Here is a 26,097-nt window from a genome sequence, read left to right on the forward strand (position 1 = left end):
ACTTAGAGCAGCCATATCAGACCATTTATCATCCCCAAACATATGGTGCACTTTCACCCCTTTGCCTTTGTGCTGTTATATCAGTCCAGAATCCACTCATTATTCACTTATTGAACAAATATGTACTGGGCTCTTTCCTTATGTTAGATATTATGCCCAATGTCAGGAACATGTTGATATATACTATTCTTCCCTCAAAGATCTTAGCCTAAGAGGGGAGAAACATCTTTCCCCTTTTCACCTAGTAAAATTTTCTTTCTTCAAGGCTCAGATGAAATATATGGCCTCTGTATAGCTTTCCCTGATCCCTTTTCCTCAGTACATAGCTTATAGCTACTTTGTACTTTTCTCATTCCTTCTGTGTTAAAATGACATGGTTTGTAATGCCTCTTCCTCTGGACTATGAGCTCCTGGGCGGGGATCATGTTTTACCCCTTTCTGCATCCCTGAGAGCAGTTAGCACAATGTCTTGCATCCATCACATAGGCCTCAGCAACAGTTGGCCGAATTGGGTACAAAAACCTAAACCTCAGGACACCTGGCAAGAAGTACAAAATCAAGAGATACACATTGAACTAAATTCAAAGGTGGCGGAGTACAGTAAGCCAAGCCACCCAGAAGGAGATTTTGAGACTACACTGGGGAGCCACTTGTTTAGATTTATTCCAGATTTGTTTATTTCTTGTGTAAACTCCAACATGACCTCCAGTAGTCTGTCTGTTAGGGGACAGGCTTAAGCCAAATATTCTGAGGTCATTCCAGGAAGAAGAAGGGCACTTCTAGGACACTTACAGTTGCCCAAATGCCAGCTGTCTGGACTTAGGAACTTAGAATCCTAGTTATCAGAGCTGGAAGGTATTGTAGAAATTACAAATTCCTGGGGCACCTGGGAGGTTCAGTTGGTTAAGCTTCCAAGTCTTGATTTTGACTCAGGTCCTGATCTCTCAGTTCCATGAGATTGAGCCCCACATTGGGCTCTGTGCTGACAGTATGAGCCTGCTCGGGATTCTCTCTCTCCCTCTCTCTCTCTCTGCCCCCTCCCCCCAAATAAATAAATAAATCTAAAAAAAATTACAAATTCCATTTCAGAGAGGGGCACTGACTTATCATCCAAGGTCACACAGCTATGAACCAATATTTATATGTATAAGCACGGGCAGATGAACTTTCTATTCACTCTCTATTTGGTTGTACAATGTCCTGGAAATGAGGATCACACCTCTTGCCCTAAAAGGTCAAGAGTTACTCATCCCACCGTTTTCCTGACTCTTTACCTCTCCTGCTTTTGGATGTGGACATGAACTTTTCAGAGAATCCTGGCAAGTAATCCTGTTACCCCTACAACCTATGACTCTCGCCCCCTCCCAGAGCGTGGTGTTGCAGCAATAGCTCAGGAACAAAAGTCAGAAGCCTCAAGCTCTAGTTCCAGTTATTATTTTTTTTAATGTTTATTTATTTTTAAGAGAGAGAGAGAGACAGAGTGCGAGTGCGGGAGGGGCAGAGAGCAAGGGAAGCACAGAATCTGGGGTAGGCTCCAGGCTCTGAGCTGTCAGCACAGAGCTCAATGCGGGGCTCATACTCAAGAACTGTGAGATCGTGACCTGAGCCGAAGTTGGACACTTAACCGACTGAGCCACCCAGGTGCCCCTCTAGTTCCAGTTCTTATACCAGCTAACTGTGGAACCTTGGACAAGCTGCTTAGCCTTTCCCAGCTTCAGTTTCACCATCAGTATAAGAGTGTTCAGGTCTAATATCTTATAAGTTTACCTCCTTATTCTCCCTGTGGACGCAGTGGAAGATTAATTGGACTGTGGACTGAGAAAGCACAAAGAGGGAATTAACCGACCCCAACCTAACTCCAGAGACTGTTTTTTTTTTTAATAATTATTAACATTTTTTGATGGCTACTGATTTCAGCAGCTTTGCTTACTTTCTTCATATTCAAGATTGTTTTACTGTTATCACCTTGTAACATCTTTGAGATATAATTCACATACTGTAAAATTTGTCCATTTAAAATATGCAATTCAGCGTTTTAAAAACTATACTCAGAACCATGTATCCATCATAATATGTTTAGAATATTTTCATCACCCCAAAAGGGAACCCTGTGCCCTTTAGCAGACAGTGTCTGTCATCACTCCATACCTCCAGCATGAGGCATCGCTAATCTGCTTTCTACATCTATGGATTGCCTATTCTGGACATTTCATGTAAGTGGAATCTTACAAGATGTAGTTTGTTGTGACTGGCTTCTTCTTTCACTTACAATGTTTTCAAGGCTCGTCCATGTTGTAGCATATATCAGTACTTCATTCATTTTGGGGCTACATAATATTCCACTGTATGAATGTACCACATTTTGTTTATCTATTCATCAACTGATAGACATTTGCAGTGTTTCCATATTTTGGCTGTTATGAATAATGCTGTTATGAACATTCACGTACAAGTATTTGTGTAGACATATGTTTTCCATTCTCCTGAGTATGTAACAAGAGTGGAATTGCTGAGTCTTATACTAGCTCTATGTTGAATTTTTTAGGAACTGTCAAATGTATAACAAAATGGCTATACCATTTTACATTCCCACCAGCAATGTATGAGGGTCACTTTCTGCACATTTTTGCCAACACTTATTATTGTCTATCTTTTTTATTATAGCCATTCTTGATGGTGTGAATTAGTACCTCATTATAGTTTTGATTTGCATGTAATGATGTTGAGCATCTTTTCATGTGCTTATTGGTCACTGGTATATCTTGAGAAGTGCCAATTCAAATCCTTTGCCTATTTTTAAATTGGGTTATTTGTCTTTTTATTGTTGTGTTGTAAGAGTTCTTTATATATTCTGGGTATTAGATCTTTATCAGATATATGATTTACAAATATCTTCTTCTATTCTGTGGGATATCTTTTCTGTATATTCTGTGAACCACAAAAGTACTTTTATTTTGGTGAACTCCAATTTATCTATTTTTTTCTTTTGTTGTTTGTGCTATTTGTATCAGAGCTAAGAAACCATTGCTTAATCTAAGACAAATGTTTACAACTATGTTTTTCTTTAAGAGTTTATGCCTTCTTCAAAAAGATTTTATTTTTTAAATTTCTTTTAAAAAATGTTTAAATTTTTTTTTTGAGAGACATGCACAGAGAGAGAGAGAGAGAGAGAGAGAGAGAGAGAGAGAGAGAGAGAGGAAGGCAGAGACAGAGTGCGAGTGGGGGAGGAACAGAGAGGGAGACACAGAATCCGAAGCAGGGCTCGAATTCACCAAGCCCAAGTTCATGACCTGATCTGAAGTCGGATGCTTAACCGACTGAGCCACCCAGGTGCCCCTCCAAAATATTTTATTTTTAAGTAATCTCTACACTCAGCATAGAGCTCAAACTCACAACCCCGAGATCAAGAGTTGCATGCTCCACTGGCTGAGCTAGCCAGGTGTCCCGAGAGTTTTATGGCTTTAGATCATATATTTAGGTCTTTGATCCATTTTGAATTGGGATTCTAACTTCCATCTTTTGCATGGTGGTAACTAGTTGCTCCAGCAACACCTAGATGATTCCTTCTCCATCAAATTGTCTTAGCATCTTGTAGAAAAATCAGTTGACCACAAATGTAAGGGTTTATTTCTGGAGTCTTAGTCCTATTCCATTGATCTATATGTTTGTCTTTATGCCAGTAGAACACTGTGTTGATCACTGTAACTATGTAGTAAATTTTAGAATCAATAAGTATGAGTCCTCAGATTTTTTGTTTGTTTGTTTGTTTTCTTCAAGACTTCTTTGGGATCTATTCTGGATCCCTTGCACTTCCATATGAACTTCAGGATCAGCTTATCGATTTCTGCAAAAAAAGGCAGCTGGGATTTTAATAGAAATTGCAATGAATCTGTAGATTAGTTTGGGAAGAATTGCTGTCTTAACATATTAAGCCTATGGTCAATAAATACAGGATATTTTTCCATTTATTTGTCTTTAATTTCTTTCAATAAGTATTTGTATTCAGTGTACACATCTTACACTTCTTTTATTAAATTTATTCTCAAGTTTATAATATTTTCATGTTATTGTAAATGGAATTCTTTTACATTTCATTATTGGATTGTTCAGTGCTAATGAATAGAAATACAATTGATTTTTATGTATTGATATTGTATCCTGCAACCTTACTAAACTTTTTTATTAGATCTAACAGGTTTTGTTTTGTTTTTGTTTCTGTAGATTCTTTAGGATTTTCTATATACAAAATCATGTCATTTCTGAATGGGTATACCTTTACTATTTTTCTTTCCAATTCAGATGGCTTTTATTTCTTTTTCTTGCCTGAGTGCTCAGGCTACAATCTCTAATATAGTACATGTCGAAATCAAGTAGAAAGAGCAGAAATCCTTGTCTTGTTTCTGATACTAGGGGGAATGTTTCAATATGATGTTAGTTGTGGGGTTTTAGATAACCTTTATCAGGTTGAACAAGTTCCTCTGTATCCCTAGTTTGTTGAGTATTATCATCATGATAGGGTATTGAATTTTATCAAATGTTTTTTCTGCATCTATTAAGATGATCATATGGGTTTTGTCCTTTATTTTATTGATAGGGTGTGTTCTATTCATTGACTTTCATATGTTGAAACAACTTGGCCTCCCTGGGATAAATCTCACATGATTACAGTGTTTAATACCTTTTATTTATTGCTGGATTCAACTTGCTAGCATTTTGTTAAGGATTTTTGTGTCTATGTTCATGAGATATTTGTGGCTGTCTTCTGATGTCTCTATAGGGTTTGGTGTCAAGGTAATACTGGCCTCATAGAATGTCCTGGAAAGTGTTCCCTCCTTTTTTTTATTTTTTGAAAGACTTTATCAAAGATTGATGTTAATTCTTCTTGAAATGTGATGGAATTCACCAGTGAGGTAACTTGGGCCTGGGTTTTTCTTTGCAAAAGTTCTAAAATTACTAATTCAGTGTCTTTATTTGTTGCACATCTACTTAGATTTTCTATTTCTTCTGCATCTGTGTCTTTCTAGGAACTTGTCCATTTCATCTAAGTTATCTAATTTGTTGCCATATAATTTTTTGTAGTATTCCTTATAATCATTTTTATTCTCTAATGTAATTTCTGTAATATTTTTGTAATTTGATCTTCTCACTTTTTTATTGGTAAGTCTAGCTAAAGTTTTGCCAATTTTATTGATCTTTCAACAAAAGAGGTTTTGTTGATTTTCTTTATTGTTTTTCTGGACTCTAGTTTATTTATTTGCTCTAATACTTATTATTTCCCTTCTTGATTTAGGTTTAGATCATTCCTCTTTTTCTACCTTCTTTAGGTGGAAGGATAGGTTATTGATTTGAGATATTTCTTCTTTTTAATATAGGCACTTACAGCTAGTCCCCCTAATGTTGCTACATGTCATAAAGTTTCCCTTTTCCCCTCTTGCAGCTAAGGCAAAGTCTTGATCATTTGGACATTCCCACCAGGACGTTGAGTCTTGAACAAATAGTGTAAAAACAAAATAAAACAAAAACAAACAGGGACAGAGTAGAATTCACTTAAGATGGCAGCATGCAATGGTGATGTAGTGGTTCCAGCTGTGGTATACTTAACTAGACTATTCCTCTGTTGTGACTTTGGTTGAGATTCCTGGTTCTATTTTCTGAGCTTAATTAGCTGGCCTTCCTATCAAACTGAGGATTACTTGACGACCTTCCAATATATTTATTTCCTCCTTAAGTTGGGAGAGTTGGTTTCTGTTGCTTGAAACTAAGAATCTTGGCATACCATTTAGGTAAGGGTTGGGGAGAAGGCGAAAACAGAGGTCTTTCATTTTTCTCTTTGTCAAACTTTCTTTGTAAATCTCTGTGTTGCTAGTATTGTTGTATTACTTCTGTCATTTAAGGGGAGCCTGGGTGGCTCAGTCGGTTAAGCATCTGACTCTTGGTTTCCTCTCGGGTCATGGTCTTATGGTTGTGAGATCCAGCCACATGTTGCACTCTATACTGACAATGTGGAGCTTGCTTGGGATTCTCTCTCAACCTTTCTTTCTGCCCCTCCCCTGCTTGTTCTCTCTCTCTCTCTCTCTCTCTCTCTCTCTCAAAATACATAAATAAACATTTTTTAAAATATATGCTTTTAGGGGTGCCTGGGTGGCTCAGTTGGTTGAGCATCCAACTTCAGCTTGGGTCTTGATCTCATGGTTCTTGAGTTCGAGCCCCACATGGGGCTCTCTGCTTTCAGTACATAGCCCACTTTGGATCCTCTGTCTCTGTCTCTCTGTCTCTCTCTCTGCCGCCCACCCCCGCTCTCTCTCTCTCTCTCTCAAAAATAAATAAAAACATTTAAAATATATATATGTTTTTAAAATTGATAATCTAAAGCACAGTTGGATGAAGAGAAGTGGTGGGATATACAATTTGAAAATTAGGATAAGACCAGATTATACAAGGCCTTGAATGCCATTTTGAGGATTCTGAAGTTAGCTCAGTAAGTATTGGGAATTTACAAAGTGGAACAATGATGACATGATCAGATCTATGTTTGCTTTTTTAAATTATTATTATTTTTTATTTCCATGTAGATGAATTAGAACTCAGAGAAATTAGAAACCAGGAGAATAGTTAGGAGGAGGCTACTGCTATGGTCCAGATATAAGATTGAGAAAATTTCTCAATCTGGAGAGAGAAAAAAAAAGAAAGAAGAAGAAAAGAAAGGAAGGTTGTCAGTCACAGTTTGGATTTACTGGAAGCAGATGCTGAGATAGTTTGAGGTGGAAGATATTAACTAGGGAAAGGAAGGGGGATTGCATAGAAGGAGAAGTCAAACTTCAGTGTAGATCTGACAGATACCCAGCCAACCTGGCAAGGAGCTCTGGAGTGAATACTGTTTATCAGAATTGCCCTGCAGTAGGTGGGACTGGCTGAGCCTTTATACCCCTGCTTTGCTCAGTCACCAGATGAGGACAGCTCCAAGAGGAACATGACCTCATGCAGGACTGTTCTCTACAGGTAAGGCAGACACTGAAGGAACTGAAGCAGCTCGTGGCTATCTGCTGCCTAAGCGCCCTGTAGCTAAACACCCAGTAGAACTGGGCGGCACACCTCGTACCTACCGCAGAGAAAGAGCTGAATTACCATATCTTACAAAAAAAGCAAGAGAGTGGAAAAGAAGGATTTGATTCTACAGATACTATATTTTGTAGGTGGGGGATGAAGAAGGAGTAAATAAGGTCAGCACTTAGGTTTCTACACTGATGTGGTTTGATAGTAATTCTGTTTAACTGATAGCAAACAACAAAGGAGAGAGAACAGGTTTGGGGAGAAAGATAAGGAATTTGACTTAGAACATGTTGACTCAGAAGTGTCTGCAAAATATTAAGGTGGAGATGATTTTCAAAAATCAATGCAAATGTGGGGTCTGGAGGTAAGCAGTAAGTGCTATATTTATTGGGTGTACATATATATATATTTATATAATACTCATAATGCCTCTATGAGGTAGGTGTTATTTTTATTATACCCTTTTTGTACATTTTATTATACCTTTCTTTATGAAGAAACTGAGACTTCAAGGAGTTAAATGCCTGGCTTAAAGAAATAAAACTCAAATCTGTTTGATGGCAAAACACCTGCTTCCAAAGACAAGATTATATTGTTTCCCCATGGAAAAGACCACACAGATAGATGACATATGAATACATCCACAAAGGGTACAGTTTAAATGGGACCAAAAAACCAAAACATGGAAGTCTAAAAAAGCCATGATTTCAAGGTGAGTTGAGTAAGATGACAAAGGCAAAAGGGATTGACTGAGTGGCCAGAACAGTTTCTAAAAATTAGAAGTATGGAATCTCAGGGGTTATGGTAAAAAGAGAATTCTAGTCCACAAAGGAAAATGTTGCAGATATCATGTGGAATGGAGATTTCACAATTAGAGGTCATTGATGGTCTTAGAGCAGTTTATAGGGAAGTCAGACTGCAGTGATTTAGGAGTGGGAAAGGAGGGAGTAGAAGCAAAAGGTATAGTCTACGGGATCCCTGGGTGGCTCAGTCGGTTAAGCGTCCGACTTCAGTTCGGGTCATGATCTCACAGTCCGTGGGTTCAAGCCCCACATCGGGATCTGTGCTGACAGCTCAGAGCCTGGAGCCTGCTTCAGATTCTGTGTCTCCCTCTCTCTCTGTCCCCTCCCCTGCTCACACTCTGTCTCTCTCTCTCAAAATAAAATAAAGACAAAAGATATAGTCTACTTTTCCAGAAGTTTTGTAGAGGAAAAAATAATGCCATCTACATAAGTAAGGAATTTATTAATAATATTATTAATTAACTAATAGCTCTTTGCTCCCATATTTTAGTTTATACTCCCACCATTTCTCTGATTATTTCTTTCTACCTCTACTATATCAGCATCCTTTCCCAAATCTGATGTGCCTGGGAGCATCGAGTGGTGTTTATTCTGGTTGATGGATTTCTTGTATTTGTTAGGTGTTTTGAATGCCTTGGGTGATTCTGTCTTTGGAGGACATGCCATAGACACCCTCTACCCCCACCCAACTCCATCATCTGTTTTCCACAAAGATAGATAAGCATTCACTTCTCAGACCAATTTAGGAAAGCATGCAAGTTCTTAGGTGCTTAGCAAACCAAGAACTCTGTCTACTTAGCTTCCTCCTTCCCTTTCCCTCCCCCAAACTCTTGGTGGGCAGATCAGGGAGAAGAAAGGAGCTGCCACTCCAAACCTTCTGGGATATAATGTCCCAGATGGGGAATCTGTGTGGTTTTGCAGTGAGCTGAGATCTTCCCTCATCAGCCCCCATCAGTCCAGCCCTTTTTCAGAGGGGTCTGGAGAGCAATCAACACCGCCGTCCACCTGTGTACAGGAAGATGCCTACAGCCACACCAGCAATGATGAAACTGCCCACCAGGACACCCAGGACCAGCGAGGTGTAGGAGCGGCCTGTTTGGCTCCCTGCAGAACATGCACAGAATTAGCCTGAAGAACATACCTCCAAGAAGTCCATGGTTTAAATCAAACACTAAGGGATTTCTACCCCAAAGGAAGGGGGCTACTTCACCAAGTGACATAAGCTGTGTATAGTCTGTCCCAACCCCCCAGCCCTGAGCCTTCCGTTGCTCAAGGTATGCATCCTTCAGGTCTCCCCATTTGCCTGGAACCCACCCAACAGCACACAGGCCCATCCCCGATCCCATCATACCTTTCGAGTTGTTCACAGTGATGTGTTCTTTCACATACTGCACACAGGTGTCCTGCAGGAATTCTCGCAGTTCGTACCGAGTACGATTGTAGGCGTTGAGCTGCTGCAGGGTGTAGGTGACCACCCTGGAGGGTGCCTGGGGCCCTGCCACCCATAAAGCTGTCTCTGGCTGGAAATGCACAAAGGAGCTCCCATTCACAGACACTTCGAAGAAGACACGTGCTGTAGAGCCCTCAGGAGGCAGCTCACAGCCCAGGAAGCAGCGAATGATCAGAGGAACTGTGGATGAAGGAGGGTGAGAGGGCTGTATGGAGAGGATGCCAGCTGTGGGAGAATGTCCACCGGGGGAACATGAACTTTCGGGGTTTCGGGTGGATCAAGGACAGGGCATCCCAACAGGGTCAGCCCCGAGGTCATGCCAGCAAAAAGAGGGCCTGACGGAGGGCCCGCAACTAGGACACCCAGTCCTCTTCAGGCTCAAGCTCCCAACCAGCAATCAGCAAAGGCAGGTGCCCTGGTACCACTGGGCTGCTCAGAGCAGCCGGCTCACACAAGACCAAGCCACCCACAAGACCCCTCCAAGAACGCCGTCCCTCCATGCGGCTCCGCCCCGTTCCCCCACAGGCCCACCCCATCAAATCCCGCCCACAGGCCGCGCCTCCCGCCTGGACGTGCCACCGCCGCCGCCGCGCGTAGGGGCGCGCGCACCACGCACAGGTCAAGCGCCGCTCGTGGTGTACCAGCAGTACCAAGCTGTTGAACTGGTGCAGATAGGTCTTCAGGCTGTCTTCTGTGTGCATCCAGCTCTCAGGCTCCTGCAAGGGCTGCAACTGGCGGATCGTGACGTTGCTGCCTAGGCCTTCCAGCACGTGCGTCGTTAGCCCCCCCAGCGACGCGTTGCCCCGGTGCCACACTTGATAGGGGTCGCGAAAGTAGGAGATCTGGAGCATGTGGAGGTTCCGAAGGCCTGCCGGGCAGTGTCAGCGCGTCAGGCCTTGGCCGGCGGCGTGGCAGGGCTTGGCGTGTAGCTGGAGGTAATAACCCCCTACCTAAAGGCCGGCCGCCCACCTTCTCGGCCGTTCATAAACTACAAAGTGTCCTCCCACTCTCCCTCCCATAACCCTGTCAGGAGGGCAGGAGAGGGATTATTAACTTCGTTTTACAGATAAGGAAACTGAGGCTGGAAAGAGCAGAAGCCACTTGCCTCAGGGTAATCCAGTCAGTGGAAGAGCCACTCCCATCTTTCTACCTCTCACCCTGTAACTACCCCCACTTCCAGTTGGTCAACAAATCCTGGCTTCCAGTAAAATCCTATTCCATCTCCTGTTCCCTGCCACTGCCCTACTTTAGGCCTCATCGGTTCTCATCTGGACTCGGGTGGTAATGTCATTCCTCTTCCCCGTCCCCTCATTTTTCAGTTTCACTCCTTCTAATCTGACCTCTCTCTGACCCAGAAATAAGATTATTCTCTCCTGCTTAAAATCCTCCAGTGACACACTCCCCTATCAAAATCATTAATAATAATAATAACAACAATAATAATGGCTATTATTGTTACTATGACCCAAGCACTGTACCTTACACATATTATTATCTTATTTGCGCCTTCCTCCCATTAGCTAAATGCAGTAGCTACTGTGATTAATCTCAGTCCATAAGAGACACAGCCTAAAATGGTGTAGCAGAACTAAGATTTGAGTGCAGGCGGTGTGATTCCAGCACTTTTAACCATCCAGCCATACTGCCTCCCCATAGGATATCTGTCCACAGAATGAAGTCCAAAGTCTTTAGCTTGGCATTCAAGGCTGCCAGAGACCAGGCCCCAACTGCCTTATTTAACCTCTTCTAGTACTTATATATAGTAAACTACTTGGAGTTTCTCATGCTGCCTTTTGGCTGACATGAATAGCATGTTGGGGTGTCTCTGCCTCTAGGCAAACTTCTTTCATGCTTCAAGACTCAGCTCTGTTGCTCTCTTGGAGAAGTTTTCCTGATGCCTCTCCTCTTTACCCTCCCGGACACAGCAGGTCTGTTTCAATGATCCAGATTCCACGTAACTGTCTCCAAACACACAGACTCTACTGGGCTCCCTTAGGCTATAGAATCATGTCTGGTTATCTCTGTCTCCTACACCTATTAAGGCCCTGGCACAGGGTTGATGCCCAGAGAATGTGTGAGGGGGGAATGAGTCTGGGGTTGTAAATTCCTGTGCATGGATGTGTCTTGTCCACCTTTGCATTTGAAAAGCTGTGCTCTGTGTCTGTAGGTGTGAATAGGTATATCTGTGTGGATAGCCCTAGATAAGGTTCCTAACTGCCCTGTGCCCAGTCTCCTCCCCTGTAAAAGAGAGATAATCATATTGCCTGCCTTGTAGAGATATTACGGGAGTCAGATGTGTCAGTGCACGTATTAACCATAGTGAGTGCTCCTTGAATACTGGTGATTTGCTCCCTCAGAGAGAGACCGAGGCTACAGAGACTGTGGGAAAGGGGAGAAGAGGCACCTGTGTGGTCACCATGCAGGGCAATAACACCCTTCTCTGCTTAAACAGCCACTTCAGGCAGCCTGACCCCCTGAGTTTTCCCAATGACCACAGCTGCTTCTTCCCCCGACTTTCCCCCAAGCTTCCATCCATCTTACACCTTCTCCAGTCTCCTCTTCTGCCTCACTTATCTCAGTCCCAGTCTCTCCAGTGGCTTCCCATTCCTTCCATCTCTCACGTCTTCCTGTCTTCCTTGGTCTTACCCCCAACCACGATCACCCTCAGCTCTCCCCCTCCAGATTCACCCCCTCTCCCGGGGGCTAATTCCCTTACCCTTTCTACCCATCCCTTTCCATTTTTCCAGTTCTGTTTCACACCCCCTCCCCCCTCCCATCCCTCACTCTCCACCCCCTGCCTCCTCCATCTCCCCCTTCCCTGGGGACAGACTGTACTTCCTCACCTTGGCTTTGGGACACAAATCAGTCCCCAGCACCCTGCCTACCCTACAGAGAGATCTGGCTCGCTGCAGGCACAGACGCTGTGGGATAAGGTCTCCTCTGGTTTCTCCCATGTACCCAGATAGGCTGAGAGTCTCCAGAACCATCCTGGGGCAAATGTGCCCCTGACTCACCATCTGAGGCTTCATGGCTACAAAAGGCCCAGCCGGGCAGGAGCAGTAGACACAGCAGTGGCAGCAATGTTGTCAACATCCTGGGGCTGAGGTTCTTACCCCACCTGGGCTCCTTCCTGGCTCTGGCAGGCAGAGGGCTCAAGCTGGCTGCAGCCTAGGGGGAAAAGAAGTAAGGACTGTCTGGAAGGAGAGGAGACTGCACAGAGGAGGCTGGAAGGTGGCCAGGGGATAGGAGGAGGATGAGAGCCTCAGGCTTATTAAGTGTTATTCCTACCCTGTCTCATTTCCTACTAGGGGGCTGGCCTCCCTCTTGCCCTTCCCCTGCCCCGCCCTGCATTGGGCCCTCTGGCCCAGACCTGCCTTTTCCCTTTTCCCTGGGCCTCTTCCAAACAGGGAGCGGAAACAGGGGGAGTTGGGATCAGAGAGAAGTTCTGCCCTCGCTGAGTCAGGGGGTGGGGCTCTGCTTTCAATTTAGAGCAGACTCTGGGGTGTAGAGATCAGCAGGTTACTGGTGGGGAAATTGAGGCCCACAGAGGTACAGGGACTTGCCCAACAGAAGTTTGTATATCACGGTAACAGATTGGGGGTTAGAATTTGATTTTCCAATGCACTGGCTACATTTTATCAGAATTTTAAGTAAATAGTAATTACACAATCAGGAATCTTGCTCTCAGAAACACATGGTTACAAAATGAGTATAAAACAGCTCACTGCAGCTGTTCCTAACCAGAGAGATTTATGAACAATCTAATCTCATTAAAGGATTGGTCATTTAAAGCAATATTTTTCAAACTGAGGTCACAGTTTACTAGTGGATAATGAAAACAATTTAGCAGTCATGATTAGCAGAGTTTTTTTTTCTTGTTGTTTTTGTTATTACTTTTATGAAATAGAACAAAATAAAAATTTTCAGTGCATCCTCCTGGGTCAGGGTAGACATTATTTTATGAAATATTTGTTTAGTTGTATATGTGTATCTTTCAGTTTTGTGTAGTATGTTTCTGTGATGGGTTTTGAATAGCAGTTTAAAATGTATTTCTTGGGGCACCTGTGTGGCTCAGCCAGGTAAGTGTCCGATTTTAGCTCACGTCATGATGTCGCAGTCTGTGAGTTCGAGCCCCGACTTGGGCTCTGTGCTGACAGCTCGGAGCCTGGAGCCTGCTTCAGATTCTGTGTCTCCAGCTCTCTCTGCCCCTCCCCTGCTCATACTCTCTCTCTCTCTCTCTCTCTCTCTCTCTCTCAAAAATAAATTTTAAAAACATTAACATTTTTTTTAATAAAAAAAATAAATAAAATGTATTTCTTACTGTAAGAAGCAAGTAGAAAAATTTGGAAGTCACTCCCCCAAACTATGGTAATCCAAACTGTGGAATACTATGTGGTAGTTAAAAAAAAACCTCCCCTGCCTAATCCCCTGTTTTCATATTACTTAGCACTACCTGAAATTATATTACTTATTCATTTACATGTTTATTGTCTGAATGTCCCCCAAGAGGCTGTCCATCTTGTTTGCTACTGTGCCTGGAATGGTGCATATAATAAATAATATAATAAATAATAAATGTTAGCTAACAGATAACTGAATAAGATAGTTACGATATGCACAAATCTCCAAGAGTAAGTTGCAGAATATTAGGGACAGTTTAGAACCATTTCTGTGTCAGCCACACAGATGACATCTAAGCAGCCTATTTTTTTTTATGGGAATAAATGAATCCAGAAGGATGTATATCAAATATAGCAGTGACTAATCTCCATTGTTTAATTATCAGGGAGGAGCCTAAGGTTAAAAGCATATGTGTGTTTTTGTGTAGGGGTGTGTTTGTGTGTGTGTGTATGTGTGTGTGTATGCACGTGTGTGTGTGTATATGAATGTATGTGTGTATGCATGTGTATGTGGTGTGTGTGTGTTTGTGTGTGTGTGTAATGGCTGGCAATCTTGTGAAAGGCCTTTTAAGTCTATTTTGTGATGGGTTTTATCAATCTGTAATGTTTGGAAATTTTGCACCTAAAATGTGATCATATATCTTCTGTTGAATTAAAAATAAAAGTTTAAAGGGCACCTGGGTGGCTCAGTTGGTTGAGTGTCTGACTCTTGATTTCTGCTCAGGTCATGGTCTCAGGGTCGTGGAATCCAGCCCCACATTGGGCTCTGTGTTGAGCATGGAGCCTGCTTGAGATTCTCTCTCTCTCTTTCTCTCTCTCCCTCTGCCCCTCTCCCTTGCTCATGCTCTCTCTCTCTCTAAAATAAAACAAAAAAAAATTTTTTTTTAAAGTTTAAGTAATAGGTTATGGTAGAAGAGGGTGGCAGATCATATGAGTGGATGTACTGACATGAGATATTAATAAGTGAGAAAGGGAAATGTGGAACAATACATACAGTATAATTCCATTGAATTTTAGTTAAAATTTTTACTTCTATCCAAGTAATACATATAATTCCATTTTCATATTTAAAAAAATTATGTGTGTATATGTATATTTGTATATACATAGGAAGAATGCCAGAAGGCGGCTGTCAATAGAGGTTACCTCTGGGAAATGGGATCAGATAAAGGGCTAAAGTGGCAGTGTTAGCTTCTTTATTTTATATACTATTCCTTGGAGGGAAAGTTGATGTCCTAGTGGAATCAGGGCAAACCCCAGACATCTACCAGGCTCGCGTTCTCTGAACTGAATATATGCTCACCTCTCAATTGTTGTAGATTAGCTTAGAAATAACCCAGCAGTTTTCCAGCTCATCAAGATGGTCTAGTCAGAAGGAGAATGGGAGCCTTGTTTTCCTGGACTGGGACTTAGGAAGAGTGGAAGGTCTTAAATCACTGCCAGTTGTACTGTCTTGGCTTTATAAAAACTTATTATGAAGTATTCCACATTTGAAGAATTTTTTCATGCCTGAAGAATTTCATTACAAACATACTTGTCCTCACTACCCAATGTAAGAAATAAAATATTGCCAATATAATTGAAGACCCTGTTTGTGCCTTTCTCCTCCCTGATTGTGTCTTTCTCCCCCTGCCCCATCACCAAAGTAACCACTAATCAGAATTTGCTATTTTTCATTTCCTCATTTCTGAAGATATAACTACATATGCACTTATCCCTAAGGGATATGTATTGGCGGTTTGCATATTTTGAGCTATGTATAGGTAGTATTTTTTTGAGAGGCGGGGAGGGGCAGAGGGAGAGGGAGAGAGAGAATCTTAAGCGAGCTCTACGCCCAGCATGGAATTCCACTCAAGGCTCAACTGTGAGATCATGACCTGAGCTGAAATCAAGAGTTGGAAACTCAACCTGCTGAGCCACCCAGGTGCTCCAAGCTTTCTATAAAGAGTATGGAAGTGCATCTATTCCTCTGCAACTTACTTTTTTCCCCTAACACACTGATAAGATTCATTCACCTTGTTATGTGTAGGTCCATTAATTTCCCCTGCTTTATAATATGCCATCTTATGAATATACCACAATTTATTTATCCATTCTCCTGTTCAAGCTTTTTTTTTTCTTTTCCAGTTTTCTGCTGTTACAAAGTGCTGGTATGACTTTCTTGTACATGTTTTCTTGTGCAGACGTGGGAGAGTTTTCGTAGGTGCAAACATGGGAATGGAACGGCTGAGTCATAGGTATAGGCATCTTCAATTTTACTAAAAATTGCCAAACTGTTTTTACAAAATGTTTGGGCCAATTTACATTCCCAACAGCGCCTGAGAGTTCCCTCGCTCCATATCCTTGCCAACCCTTGGCACAGTCAGATGGTTGGGTGTAAAATGGCACTTCATTTTGGTTTTACTTTGCTTTATCTGATTCCTAGTACGTTTGTGCATATTTTTGCTTTGCCTTTTTTTTACTCCCTTGAGGGCTTGCAGGGTGCCTTGGGCTGGAGGGTAGTAAAGTATATGATTGAACCAATTTGGAATTGAGAGCTGTCAGTCTTTGATCTCCACAGGTAGGGCCTGCCTCACAGGGGTTAAAGTGGTCCCCACCATCTTCCACAGGGCTAATCACAGAGAGGTCTTTCTCACCAAGCTAAGATCTATCAGAGAGGAGAGAGCTGACACAGCAACAGCTGCTTCCCAAGCATCCTCCTCACACACCAGTGGGCTGAAAATTCAATAGCAGAGACAACAATTATTATTATAGCTAACATTTATAGTGAGCCAGGGGCAGTGTTAAGCTCTTTACATAAATAATCTCACTTTATCCATATGCCAGCCCTTCTAGGGGGGTTTCATTAACATCACCATTTTACTAATAAACTGAGGCTCTGAGAGGATAAGTGACTTACCTAAGGGCCCACAGCAAAAACTGTAAGTTGAACCCATGCCTCCCTGACGCCAAAATTTGTGAATTTAATCACCACATAGTATCTCAAAAGCTTTGGGGGATCACTCTCCATCAATACATTTTTGAACACATAGTTCTAACACTCTTGAGTATTTATGTTATATATAATACAAGACATGCCCCAAATTCATGCTGTGTGCTAGGCCTTTACCATTTTCTCTGGGGAAGACAATGTCCATGTTGCAGATGAGATAACTCAAGCCCAGAAAGGCTAAGTAATGTGCCCAAGATCACATACCATGGAAGTGCTGAGCAGGGATTTGAACTAAAAAATGAGGGGTATGGGTTTGGGTATTGGGAGCATGAAGAGAGTATTGGGGATAGGGAAGCTGGTGAGTGGGGGCAGCTTGAGGGGCATCCCCTTTTCCCCTTCTAAACTCAGGGTTGGGATGGGGAAGACAAGGCATGTGGTGGCTGGAACCAGAGCTTACACTGCATCTGGCCTAGGTGGGCAAGGGGCAGAAAATCACAGAGTGGGCATCGGGCCAGCAGAGACCTAAAGAATGACGGTCCTGGGGCACCTGAGTGACGTAGTCTGACTTCAGCTCAGGTCATGATCTTGTAGTCTGTGAGTCTGAGCCCCAAGTCAGGCTCTGAGCTGCTTCGGATTCTGTGTCTCCCTCTCTCTCTGCCCCTCCCCTGCTTGCTCTCTCTCTCTCTCTCTCTCTCTCTCTCTCAAAAATAAATCAACATTAAAGAAATTTTTAAAGAATGAAGGTCCTATTGAGCAGAGGGATGTGAAGGAAGCTGGTGGTAGCATTTCCCACTCCAGAGAGCACATGCCAGGGGAAGATAAGGGAGACAGGAAGCTGAGTGGGGGCCAGTGCTGGCGCAGCCCCAGTGGGCGAGGAGAGGCTGGGCTGAGCCAGGACTGGCGGTGTGCCCAGCTGGACTTCAGAAGCCCGGGCCTCTCCCTCCCCTGTTAGCTACTGAAGGCAGGCACAGTTTAACCAACCAAACCAACTCAGATAACGAGTGTGGTCCCTTCAGAGATCACCTCCTGCTTAGGATGTGGAGTAGTCACATGTGCTGGGCACTGTATTAAGTTAGCAGAGTGCATGTGTTTTATTCTCACTGGTGCCCTATGAAAAGTATAAAGAAACAGCCATTATTCTTATTTTATAGAAGAGGACACAGAGGCAGAGCACAGTGAACAGACTGGCCCAGAACATGCTTTCTTTCTTTTTTTTTTTTTTTGTACTTTTTTTTTTTTTAATATATGAAATTTACTGTCAAATTGGTTTCCATACAACACCCAGTGCTCATCCCAAAAGGTGCCCTCCTCAATACCCATCACCCACCCTGCCCTCCCTCCCACCCCCCATCAACCCTCAGTTTCAGAACATGCTTTCTTAATGATTAGACTGTCCTATGAGGATAAATGAGATAACTCGTATAAAGTGCCAGAACACAGCGTGTATCCAGTAGATGGGAGAGATAAGAAAGAGGCTTGGCTTCAGGGGGCCAGCAAACAGAAATGACCCTGCAGCAGGAAAAATGGAGGGTTGACATTAAGTATAATCCTGAAGGGGAGGCAAGGAACAGATATGAATCTTACTCACAGTTTTCCCCTTTAGACACCAACACGCCCCAACGTAGGGAAGATAAAGAGAAGCCCCATAAAGTCAGAATGATTCCAGCCCTTGCCTGCCCAGCAAGTGGTAGGAGCCTGGTAGTCCTGGCTCAGCTCCTGCCTATGTTTCCAGCCTTATCTTTCCATGTATTCCAGTCTCTGCCAAGTCTGCTCTTCCTGGTTTCCTGAACACAGAGCACACAAATATTATCTTTGCTCTTTCTTTATCATGTTTTTAGATAAACAGAAGTTCCTAATTTTAAGATACTTAACTTTATAAATCTTTTCCATTAGTTCATGCTTCTTGTGCCTTGTTTAAGAAATCCATCCCTGCCCTGGGATCATAAAAACGTTCTCCAGTTTATCTTCAAAAGCTTTATAGTTTTGTCTTTTACCTTTAGGTGTATGGTGTGAAGCACAAGTCAAACTTAGTTTCTTTTATGTGGATGTCCAATTTTCCCAGGACCACTTATTAGAACTCTGCCCTTCCTCACTGATCTGCAGTGTTATCTCTGACTTACAGTAAATGTGTTTATTCTGTTTCAATAGCCTATTTTTTACTCCCTGTCCCAATGCCTTGTTATCTTAATTAGTATGGTTTTATAATAATACCTTTTCATATCTTGCAAATCAAGTCTTCCCGCTTTGGTCCTCAAGAATGCCTTGGCTATATTTGAACTTCTATAATAAATTTTAGAATCACTTTATCAGGTTGGTAGGATTTTGGTTGGTATCACATTCAATGTGTTAATGATTTGGGGGAGAATAGACATCTTCCCAATACTGAATCATCCAATGCATGATAGAGTGTATCTCTTCATTTATTTATATCTCCTTTGGTGCCCCCCTCAGAGTTTTATAAGTTTATCTCTAACATCCCACTCACCCTTTGATAGAGTTTTTCCCCTGGGCCTCTCATATTTTAAACTGTTATTGAAATGGCATTTAAAAGAAATGTCATGTTCTCACAGCTTTTTGCTGGTATAGAAATATAATTTTGTTGCACTGATTTTATATCTAGAAACCTTAAAAAACTCTTTTATTTATTCCAATAATTAAATTTAAATTCTTCTGAATTTTATATATCTATATTCATTTCAGTTGATAGTGACTTTTATTTCTTCCTTTCTAATTTTTATAGTTTATTTTTCTTAAGAAAACATACTGGCTGAAACCTCTAGTACAGTGTGAATAGAAATGGTTTTTAAAAAGTACTCTTGTAGTTTTCCTGGTTTAAAAAGGAAAGTCTTTGGGGCACCTGGGTGGCTCAGTCAGTTAAGCATCCAACCCTTGATTTCAGCTCAGGTCCGTGTCTGGCTCTGCACTGACAGCGCGGAGCTTGCTTGGGATATTCTGTGTGTGTGTGTGTGTGTGTCCCTCCTTCATTTGTGGGGATGCTCTCTCTCCTTCTCTCTCTCTCTCTCTCTCTCTCTCAAAATCAATCAATCAATCAATCAATCAATCAATCAATAAATAAACAAACATTCTTTAGGGGCTCCTGGGTGGCTCAGTTGGTCCGACTCTTGATCTCAGTTCAGGTCATGTCTCACTATTCATAGGTTCAAGACCCGCATCAGGCTCTGGGATTCTATCTCTGCCTCTCTCTCTCTCTCTCTCTCTCTCGCAAAATAAATAAACTTAAAACAAATTTTAAATAAACATTAAAAAAATAAAAATAAAAAATAAAGCTTTCACCTTTTTATCAATAAATATGATGTTTGCTGTATTTTTTAATAGATACTCTTTATTGGATTAAAATTCCTTTTATTTCTAGCTTACTGAGTTTTTAATTTTTTTAATGTTTTTATTTATTTTTGACAGAGAGAGACAGAGTGTGAGCAGGGCAAGGGCAAAGAGAGGGAGACACAGAATATGAAGCAGGCTCCAGGCTCCCAGTTGTCAGCACAGAGGGCTTGAACTCACAAACAGTGGGATCATGACCTGAGCTGAAGTTGGACACTTAACTGACTGAGCCACCCAGGTGCCCCTAGTTTACTGAGTTTTTAGCATAAATGTTTTGAGTTTTTCATAATCTAATGAAATGATCGTACAAGTTTCCATCTTTAACTTGTTAATGTGGCAAGTGCATTAATTAAGTTTCTAGTGTTAAACTAACCTTGCGTTACTGAGATGAAACAACTTCTTGTAAAGTATTATCCAGTCTATGTATATTTTACTCTTGGGCTATTTGTCTCTGGACTTCTCCAAATCCTCCCCACTCCTTCAAAGCCCTGACACCGCCTCCTTCTGAAAGCCTTCTCAGATGCTAGAAATGACCTCTTTCTTACTTTTCTTACAAAACCGAAAGAACTTTACCTCCCATTGTAGTTACATTGTCACATTCTATCCCTTGTCTTCTCTCCTGGACTCTAAACTCCTGGAGAGCATCTTTGTGCTCTTTTCTCAGCCCACCCCCTCCTTCTAGGACCCAGAGCAGACATACAGAGTGTGACATAGGATGAGAACGTGGGCTCAGGTAAAGTTGCCTGAGTTCACATCTCAGTTCTGCCACTTGCTAGCTGTTAGATTGAAGACACGCCGTTTGGCCTCTCTGAGACCATCATTAAAATAGGAAGAATGATAGTTGTCGTGAGAAGGAAATGAACTAGTATAAGTGAATTACTTAATACAGCTCTAGGCACATATTATTTCTGTTAGCTCAGTCCATAGCTGTTGCCACTACTCTCTGTGCTCCGGGTACTCTGAGCTGCTCACAAGTTATTTCTTCTTCTTTTTTTAATGTTTATTTTTTAATATTTATTTTGAGAAAGAGAGAGAGAGAATATGAGCAGGGGATGGGGCAGAGAGAGAGAGAGAGAGAGTGAGAGAAGGAGAGAGACAGAATCCCAAGCAGGCTCCATGCTGTCAGCACAGAGCCTGACACAGGGCTCGATCTCACAACTGCGAGATCATGACCTGAGCTGATGTCAAGAGTCACATGTTTAACCGGCTGAGCCACCCAGCAGCCCCTGACAAGTTATTTCTAAAAGTTTCTGCGAGCCATCTTCTCTTCTTCCTTTATTTCCTCTAACGTGGTTCACATGCTGCTTCATTCTTTTATTCAGTGGGCATTTATTGAGCACTTACAGTGTGCTAGGACCTGAAATAGACAAGATCTCCACTTAGGAAGAGACAATCGAGTAGGGGAGAGAGACATATAAATAAATAATGATAATACAATAGGATAAGTACTAAGAGGGCCAGGGAGGTGGAGACTGGGGCTGAGAAGTATGGGGGTCATCTAAGTTATGAGAGTAGAGTCCTCTGATTTAGTCTGGGGTCAGAGAAGACTTTTCTTAGAGGAAGTGATACCCAAGCTGGTCCTGCAGAACAAGTGAGCGGTGGGAGTGGGGATAGGGAAGAAGGTGTGGGGAAAAGGTGTTTCATATAGAGGGAGAAGAAAGTGCAAAATAATATAATATTAAAGGAGAAGTAATACAACATGCTCGAGACATTAGCAGTACTTAAGGATGGCCAAAACAGAACAGTGGTAGGGAGGGAGATGTGACATGAAGAGGTAGGCAGGAGTCTGATGAAGAGTTTGTCCTCTAATCTAAGGAATTGAGACTTTATCTTGAGGTGATTCTCACCTCTTTCTTTGGTCTCCCTACCACCTATCAGAGTAGGTGCCACCTACTCCAGGAAGCTTTCCCTGACTTCATACCCACAGTTTGAGTTGAATATTCTTTCTGTTCTACTATAGCCCTTTCTTTGGCCTCGTCATAGCCCTTAATTCTTTCCATGATAATTGTCTGCTTAAGCATCTGCCCCACACACCGAAAGCTATAAGATGGCAAGGAATGTATTTTAGCATTTTTGTATCACCAGGCTAGCAGAGTACTTGGCACACAGTAAGTGCTCAATAGATATTTATTGGATGAATGAACAAATAAATAGGACATCCAGGGAAGGAGAAAACTGTGACTCACAAAAGAATTGGCCCTTAAAAATTATCTAATCTTTTTTGTACCTCAGATTTCTCATCTGGAAAATGGGGATAGAATAGAAATTTCTCTCAAAGGGGTTTCATGGGTCTGTGAATTGCTTAACCCCAGATCTTATATTTAGTGTCAAGGATAATTCTCAACATGCAAAAAACATCATTCTCGTACAAATAGACAGGGAGCATGGGTCAAAGTTTCATTTAGCTCGTTAATAAAGGGACTAGCAGGATGACAAAGCCAGTTCAAAATAGAATATAAAAACTGAAGCTTTTATAGTCAATGAAAAAGAAAAAAATGTTGAAAAAATGAGACTGATAAATTATGTACAAAATGGATTAATGTCTTACAGGGTAATAAAACCATAATCTTTGGGATTGTCTTTTCTACAGACAAAAAGGAAATCATCATGCTTTATTACTTTACAGAACTATAAACTGTCTATGCTCTAACCGATTGTGTAAATAATGTAGCATTGAAGATGACTCTTAAATAGACTTGACATTCAAGACTTTATTATGACATTAAAAGGTCACATAATCATCTTTTTATTTTAGTAACACGTTTCAGATGGTTTTTCTTAACACTGGTAAGTTTAATTTAATAGTTGCTGTTATTATTATAACGTCAGTAAATGTTTGCTGGGGGCACTTGGGTGGCTGAGTTGGTTAAGCATCCGACTCTTGGTTTCAGCTCAGGTCATGGGTTTGAGCCCCTAGTTGGGCTCTATGCTGGCAATACGGAGCCTGCTTGGGATTCTCTCTCCCTCTCTCTCTGCTCCCCCTCCACTTGCACTGTCTCTGTCTCTCTCAAAACAAACAAACAAACAAATGAATACAATGTCAATAAATGTTTGCTGAAAGGATTTTCATTGGATTAGACTTTTTCTTTTTCTCCAGCAGCAGAGTTTGGGGCCTACAGGGCAGATTGGCCGAAGGGGGATCCCTGCAGGGTATCTATATTCTTCCCTCCCTCAAGCTGGGGTGGTATCTGGATAATTCTGTATCACCAAATAGGCAGAGAGAAGTATCTGGTTTGGACATCAGTGGAGGAGGTACCCCCACCCCCATACGGACATATTTTCTTTGAAAGAAATGGATATTTCCAAAGAGCAGTGAAGTAGACCATGGAAAAGCCAGAAATGTATTAGACCATATCCATTTATTTTTTCCATTGTTTTAATTAAAAAATTGTGGTAAAATACATATAACATAAAATCTACTATTTAACCATTTTAAGTGCACAGTTCAGTGGCGTTAAGTATAGTCACGTTGTGCAACCATTACCACCATCCATCTCCAGAACTCTTCATCTTGCAGAACGAAAATTCTATACCTATTGAACAATAATCCATTTCCCTCATCCCAAGTCCCTGGAAACTACCCTTCTACTTTCTGTCTCTATGAATTTGATTACTCTAGATGCCTCATATAGGTGGTATCTTGCAATATTTGTTCTTTTGTGGTTGGCTTATTTAACTTAGCATAACGTCCTCAAGGTTCATCCATGTCGTTGCACATAGAACTTCCTTCCTTTTAAACGGTGAATAATATTCCATTGTATTTATATCACATGTTGTTTATCCATTTGTGCATCAGTGGACACTTGCACCACTCCCACTTTTTACCTATTGCTTCCATTTATTTTATAGTAGAGAATTATTATTGTTTTGAATTGCACATCAAGATGGAGACCAGTCTCAAGGCTTGAGATCTCAAAGATTGTAATCTGGCCCAGGGCCTGGGACTGACCGAACTATGACACCACCTGTGGTCACTTCTTGACTCTGTACTTTTGCCTAAATACACCCAGGATGGTTAGGTTTCTCTAGGCAAATTTAGCCACGGGTCTGAGTTCACTCGGAACACGAGCATTGTAAAACATGTTCCTAGGGCTCTGACTGAGGAATCAGTGTTCTAAATGCATGGACATGCTGGAGACAGTGGAAATCCAAACATTTCTACAAAGCAACAGATGGAAAGTTTCCCAGGAATAAAACTAGTTATCTCTTGGCAGACCCAAAGTACGTAGTGCACAAGCTTTTCGCTGGGAGTTGGGAGAATCTGCTTGAACCACATGGCCCCAGATGCTAGAAAAGGAATTCTCAGTGCTTGCTTTGGCAGCACATATACTAAAATAGAAAAGGAATTCCCAGAGACTTTCTTGCTAAAAGTAGTCAAGAGAACCGGGTCAAAAGAGAACTAAAGTGTCTTGACTTCCAGCTTTGGGTAGTTGAACTCTTTTACTCTCACTTTCCAACAAAAAGGAAAGGAATGTTGAATGTAGAATCATATGAAGCTAAGGCAGAAGGGCATTGTAGAAGTCAATCAAATCTCTACTTTTCTATTCTGTATTGGCCTTTTATCTATGCCTTTGTGATTAATTTCATCAATGTAGGATAGACTGGGTCCAAATCTTGCCTCTACCACTTATTCAGTGTGAGGTGGTTGTTACTAAATCTCTCTCCAGTTTTCAAAATCTGTGCTTTTATTTTTTAAAATCTGTAAATGGTGATAATAATACTGGCTCAGAGGGTTGTGGTGATGATTAGTGGTGTTGATACATGTAAAGTACTAAGAACAGTGCCTGAAACATAGTAAATTGCTCTATAAGTGATTTCTATTATCAACATATTTTTTAATATAATTTATTGTCAGATTGGTTTCCATACAACACCCAGTGCTCATCCCAACAAGTGCCCATCACCTACTTTCCTCTCCCTCCCTCCCCCCCCATCAACCCTCAGTTTATTCTCAGCTTTTAAGAGTCTCTTATGGTTTGCCTCCCTCTCTCTCTGTAACTCTTTTTTCCCCCTCCCCTCCCCCATGGTCTTCTGTTAAGTTTCTCAAGATCCACATATGAGTGAAAACATATGGTATCTGTCTTTCTCTGATTGACTTATTTCACTTAGCATAATACCCTCCGGTTCCATCCACATTGCTGCAAATGGCAGGATTTCATTCTTTCTCATTGCCAAGTAGTATTCCATTGTATATATAAACCACATCTTCTTTACCGATTCATCAGTTGATGGACATTTAGGCTCTTTTCATAATTTGGCTATTGTTGAAAGTGCTGCTATAAATATTGGGGTACATGTGCTCCTAGGCATCAGCACTCTTGTATCCCTTGGATAAATTCCTAGCAGTGCTATTGCTTGCTCTGGAAAACAGTGTGAAGATTCCTCAAAAAATTAAAAATAGAACTCCTCTCCCTATTATCAATATATTTTGGGCATTTTCTTATTAGCATTATTCTGGTTATTATTCAGTTGGAAAATAGTTAAATGCCATTTGGAGTGTTGTCCTACAGTTTTACTCTGCTTTATGATTGTTTCTGGAAGAAAATTCTGCAGCTGATGCATGTGGAATTCTGTTTTCCAACTTTTTTTTTTTACAGTAACTCTGCATGAATCTGTTAATATTTTCCTTACGCTGAGAGGCAGCCTCATTCTCTAATTTTTCAGATATGAAAACTGAATCCCCACAAGGGAGAACTACTTGCTCAAGATCACACAGAAATGATGGCTAAACCATACAGAACCAAGGGCTTCTGACCACTAGTCCAAAGCCTATTCTGCTTGGCACAGAGACCAAGAACATTCACCTTGGGAACTGATACAATCTGAGCATCCTCAAACTCTACTCACCCACAGGAAGACGTGAACACTCTATAATTCCAAATATTCTCCAATAGACACCTTTCCTTTTTACCCAAATTGCAAGCACTTCAAAAGAAAGGATTGTGGCTTGACTACTTTGGACTTTTCATTGTATGCCACACACTGTCCTTCAAGTTCTTGAGGGCAGAAATTATTGCCTATAACACCTTGGATTAATAAGGGTAGGGGTGCCTGGGTGGCTCAGGTCATGATCTCATGGTTCGTGAGTTTGAGCCCCATGTGGGGCTCTGTGCTGACAGC

At 41.6% G+C, this 26,097-nt stretch overlaps 2 protein-coding genes across 2 annotated transcripts in view; one reads left to right on the top strand and one right to left on the bottom strand.

Annotated features, from left to right (window-relative positions):
- Window positions 1-26,097, top strand: part of LOC102969307 (ER degradation-enhancing alpha-mannosidase-like protein 2) — a 127,675-nt gene that overhangs the window by 66,546 nt on the left and 35,032 nt on the right. The window lies entirely within an intron of this gene.
- PROCR (protein C receptor) lies at window positions 8,184-18,237 on the bottom strand. Its single transcript, XM_007073615.3, has 5 exons — window positions 18,224-18,237; window positions 12,318-12,471; window positions 9,920-10,171; window positions 9,205-9,483; window positions 8,184-8,957 (listed from the first exon to the last, which is right to left on the bottom strand). Exons 2-5 carry the CDS (start codon window positions 12,394-12,396, stop codon window positions 8,842-8,844), a joined length of 726 nt encoding a protein of 241 aa, XP_007073677.1. The 5' UTR covers window positions 12,397-12,471; window positions 18,224-18,237; the 3' UTR covers window positions 8,184-8,841.

This window comes from Panthera tigris, chromosome A3, assembly GCF_018350195.1.
Source record: "Panthera tigris isolate Pti1 chromosome A3, P.tigris_Pti1_mat1.1, whole genome shotgun sequence".
NCBI lineage: Eukaryota > Metazoa > Chordata > Mammalia > Carnivora > Felidae > Panthera > Panthera tigris.